General features: G+C 34.8%; 1 protein-coding gene across 1 annotated transcript; it reads right to left on the reverse strand.

Annotated features, from left to right (window-relative positions):
• Positions 1 to 687: 687 nt before the first annotated feature.
• LOC119084860 (probable cytochrome P450 313a4) lies at positions 688 to 4331 on the reverse strand. Its single transcript, XM_037194994.1, has 2 exons — positions 2371 to 4331; positions 688 to 1810 (listed from the first exon to the last, which is right to left on the reverse strand). The coding sequence occupies exons 1-2, from the start codon at positions 3003 to 3005 to the stop codon at positions 937 to 939; spliced, it is 1509 nt and encodes a 502-aa protein (XP_037050889.1). The 5' UTR covers positions 3006 to 4331; the 3' UTR covers positions 688 to 936.
• Positions 4332 to 4997: the final 666 nt, after the last annotated feature.

Below are 4997 nucleotides of genomic sequence, written 5' to 3' on the forward strand. Positions count from 1 at the left end.
ATGGAGCAAAGCACCTAGCAGGATAATAGAGGTTTTTACACGTCAAATAGAGTAGTATTTTGATACCAATAACACCATTAACGGTAATTTTTCAATGACATTAAGAAAAAAAGGCATGGAAATATTCGCATACTTCGATTAAAGTACTACTTTAATTTTTTCTATTACCCTGCTAGGTGCTTTGGATGGAGCAATAACAATTGTTCAGTGAGGAATTTATTTTTAAAAAAACTTGAAGTGAAATGAGCCTAACTTTCATTCATTATGCATCAGTTCGGAGATGGAATCCACGCCATTAGTCGTATAAATCTATACGTCAGAGAGAGCTTTTTTCTCCTTTGTTACGATCTGTCAGTTTTTCTATTTTGCGATTTAGTATGGAAATGAAAACTAAAATTGAGATATATCTTTGCTGTTTTAAGTAGTTTTTCATATTTTTTTGGACCAAAATGTTTTAAAGTGTGTTTGGAATAGATTGACATTAACAAATTAATAAAGTAGAAATTTTTTTTTCACACAATCTGTTAATGCCAATCGATTTCAAACACATTTTAAAACATTTTGATCCAAAAAAATATGAAAAACCACTTAAAAGAGCAAAGATATCTCAATTTTAGTTTTCATTTCCATCCTAAAACGCAAAATAGAAAAACTGACAGATCGTAACAAAGGAGAAAAAATCTCTCTCTGACGTATAGATTTATACGACTAATGGCGTGGATTCGAGTTTATCTTTGCATCGGCACATGATAGTACATAGTACATAGTACCTCACGTTTTTGAGCCAAATTATTTCCCCGAGTTTACGGTTCTGTCCTCATTGAAACACAGGGAACGTAGGTAAAAAGTGATCTGACAACAAGATGGAAATGGACATTGATAGAAAATGATTCCGATATATCTATTGCACTCAAATTTGGATTTAGAGCTGAGAATTTAGTGTGTTCGTCGTTCCAGCGAAATGGAATGTTCTGTACAAAGTTTCAATGACACGTAAGACTTCAACTTAATGTCTTCCATTTTCATTGTCGTTTTCAGATGGAACCTTCTCAACAGTTTAACGATCGTCATCTTAATCGCAATGTTGGAATATTTATTCGCAATGCAAATTCTTGACCCACCGGAGAACGGTAAAAACGAGAATATATGACGATCGTCTGCTTTCTCCGGAGCAAAGCGTTCCGGTTTGAATTCATTCGCATCCGATCCCCAAATATTGATTTGACGATGCAATGCATAAATGTTTATGACTAAATGAACACCTTTCGGTATGACTAAGCCCGGTTCAATTTCAAAGTCATCGGTAACTTCCCTTAAAATGGTTGGCACAGCGGGCAACAGTCGATAAGATTCTCGTAGCACGCATTCGAGATATTCTATACCATTGACAATTACCGAGTTATTTGCATCATCGTCCGAAGAAATGAACTTTTGGATAGCTTCGAACAATTTACCTTGAGCTTTTGGATGCATTGCCAATAACAGTATGCAGTGTGCTAAGGCATTTGCAATTGTTTCATAGCCCCCTATAAAGGTCAACACATGATCGAGGATTTCTTTGCTGGTAAAGTTGTTCTCGTGCCGGATGATGTGATCCACCAGTACTACTCTTCTGTTACCTTTATAGTCGTTGTTGTTGGTCGATTCCATAGCATCCATAATTGATCGCCGCTTATTCATGATGCTGTGCCGAAATGCGTCCAACACATGTTGTGCTTTTTTCTCTTCGCGTCGTAACTTCGTCAATTTGTAAATAGTTTTTGGATACAGGAAGGGTATCTCAATTTTGTAGTTCAGAGCTTTTTCGGTCCTGGAAAATTTGTACAGATAATTTGTTGGTATCGATTTCTACCCACAAATAAATTCATTGAGAAAATAAACATTTAAAGAAACCTGTATTGGCACAGTAGCATAACAATAATCGATCGAATTCATGCCAATTATTATTCAAAGGTCAATTTTAATGCGACTAGTTATGGCCAAATTTGAAAATTTAAAGTTTTGAGTTGAACATTTTTACAACAATAGCAAATCCGCCTCAATTGCATCAATCCTGATGTCGTACCTTTGAAATCATTGTATTAATGGACTCACAGCACTGCTTCCAGCATGAACACTGGTGCCAAATTTGGAGGCTTTAGTGATAAGAGCTGCCGCTTAGAATTTTTTGTGTTGTATGTGTTAACTCATACAAGAAAAGAAGATCTTTACAAAAGGGAAGCAGTGCCTACTATGATTAGATCATTCACAATAACCCACAAAGTGACATTTTTCCTATACAAAATGTGTCATTTTTTCAATTATTGTGAATGACGCGGCGCGAAGTTTCGCAGTTTCGCTGAATAGAAAGTATTAGATTGATTCACTCACGTTTCAAAGCTGTCGAAAATATTCTCAAAATTTGAATCAGCAAATGCATCTTTTGCTCTCATATCCAAAGCAGTTGCACATACCATGTTGAATGTGAGCTTCTTTACCAGCGGTAAAAAATCAATTTCCATGCACTCAGCTTCTTTTTCCAACGTATCACACAGATCGTCACCGCACCGTGCAAATGATGACACAAAACTTTCAATACTTTGCAGACTGAAGCAGAAGTTAAAAAATTTCCGATGTTCTTTCCACTTTAAATGCGTCCGTGCTGAGATGAGTCCATTTTCGCGTTCCATAAACGAATAGAACATTTCCCATTTGTCTGCACATTTTTGAGACAAAAGAATTTTTTGAATTCGCTGTGGGTGGTTGGCAAACACCACCAACTTAGGTCCCAGCCATAGTTTCGTTAGATCCGGATGCTGACAGCAAATATCAGCCATAATTGTGAATCGTTCTTCGGGGGTTGAAATGCCCAGTTTGATGAGGGTGTAGATCATATCGATGCACAGGGGATAATTTGTGAATCGATAGTTCGGTATTTTTAACTGTTGTAATTTTTGAAAACGATCGAAAACTACGTAACTGAGATATACGCAGAGTACGATAAGTATGACGACGAAACTAAACATCTTGATAGTACGACTATATACGTGAAACTGAGACCTTTTACAATATAGTTATCGTACATACATCAGACCCATCACACAGAAAGTAACTTTAAATAGGTACTTTTTACCTACGATACGCAGTTGGAAGGTTAATAAATAAGATTCGTTGGAAAATGAAAATTTCTGTTTAAATAAGAATTAACTTCTGGTTGGCTTAAGTCGTACACGCTTAAATAGTATTGTATAGGTTTGATGTACGTACAGTGTGCATTTAGTAACAGTATATAATAACCAAACATATGACTGATTGCTAAATATCATCGGAGGTAATGACCAAAGTAGCAATGAAATTTGGTTTTAAGCAATACCCTCTCTAGCAAACAAACTTCGTTTTGACGCTGTCAAAATAGCACCTTATTCCTTTGTTTGTGGAATCATGCACCTGGAGCTGCGGAAATCGACCAAGAAAACGACCTTTTAGATCATTATTTCAGTATTTTCGTAATTTATTACAATTCCTTCAATTTGAAGTGTACTGCAGAATCTCCAGTGGAGCTGAACGTGAAAGATATTTTTTGTGTGTGGTGCTCCTCTTCCATCAAAAAGAATGTGTGATATTCAAAGAATTCTTCTACCGGAGCAATATTTGAATGACTTTCACTGACTTCGCTTCAAGCTTTATCCATTTCCACAGTTCTTGGCTAGAGCTTTCTAACGAGCCCTCATTCACAAAAATCTGAACAATTAGTTGAAATTTTAGGATATTTTCATTGAAAAGTTAATACACGAACGGAATTTTGAAAACCGACACATTTTCTGTTTGTGAGTTTTGCTTGGTTTTTTGATTTCCCCTACATGCAAAATTTAGAAAAAGTCAGTAAAACACAAAACAGATAATGTGTCGGTCTTCAAAATTCCGTGAGTGTAACTTGAACTGCTTACCATGTGAATTAGAGTTTAGAAGGGTAGCCCAACGATTATTAATTTTCTCTCAAAGATGGTCTTTATAAACTGTACTGAAGGAATTATTAGGATAGGATAATTAGGAAAGAAATTGAAGAATTTTTTGTCCAAAAGTTCACTCAAGTGTGTGATATTGAAAGCCATGTGACAAGCGATAATACATTACTTAATAATGAATTTGGTTGAAGTAATAGATTCAACACACTTTCTATTTTTGTACATCAATTTTCGTTTCGAATTTGCGTTTCACAGTAATTTAGAGTTCATTTCAAATATAGTTTTAGGTACAAAAAGTCGATTGTGAGACGAAAACTTCACCTAACATAAATAATGACAGGTACAACAAATTCTCTCAAAATCACTGCAGCTTTTGGTTTTTGTATCACGTCTGAAATGATACATCTGACAACACATTAGAGATTAGCAAACAGATCAAACTTTACATGTTTCAGCGTAGCATTCCGACTTAAACTTGAGTTATATTTCAAACAAAGAACAAACGGCGCGAAGTAAAAATATATTTTGTAATTAATTAAAATTCCCAGAACGTCCTTAATAAAAGCTTTTAAATTTGTTGTTACATATGTATTCAGGCCAAATAAGCAAACAAAAACTAAAATTTTCCAACAAAAATATACTTTTAATATTTCGGTATTTATACCGGTATTTTTGGTCAAAACCGGTATTCAGGTTTTCCGGCATTAACACCGGTATTACATTCCCTAATCTGGAGATTCTACAATACACTCCAATTTGAAGGAATTATAACAAATTTCGAAAATATTGAAATAATGGTGTAAAAGGTGGTTTTCTTGGTCGATTCCCGCAGTTCCATCAGTTGACTAATTTCTAAATTTTAAATGTAAAATGCAAAGGCTACGCTGCATTTTTGGTAAACCTTAATAGAGAGTTTGCGCAAATGACATATAATTATAAGTCGACATATAAATCCGAATTTATAAGTTATAAGTCACGTGGTTATAAGTCATAAGTTATAAGTCGATTACTAATAAGGTAAAAGTTATAAGTTCATAAGTTTATGTGTCAAAA

The sequence above is a fragment of the Bradysia coprophila genome, unplaced genomic scaffold, assembly GCF_014529535.1.
Source record: "Bradysia coprophila strain Holo2 unplaced genomic scaffold, BU_Bcop_v1 contig_94, whole genome shotgun sequence".
NCBI classification, from domain to species: domain Eukaryota; kingdom Metazoa; phylum Arthropoda; class Insecta; order Diptera; family Sciaridae; genus Bradysia; species Bradysia coprophila.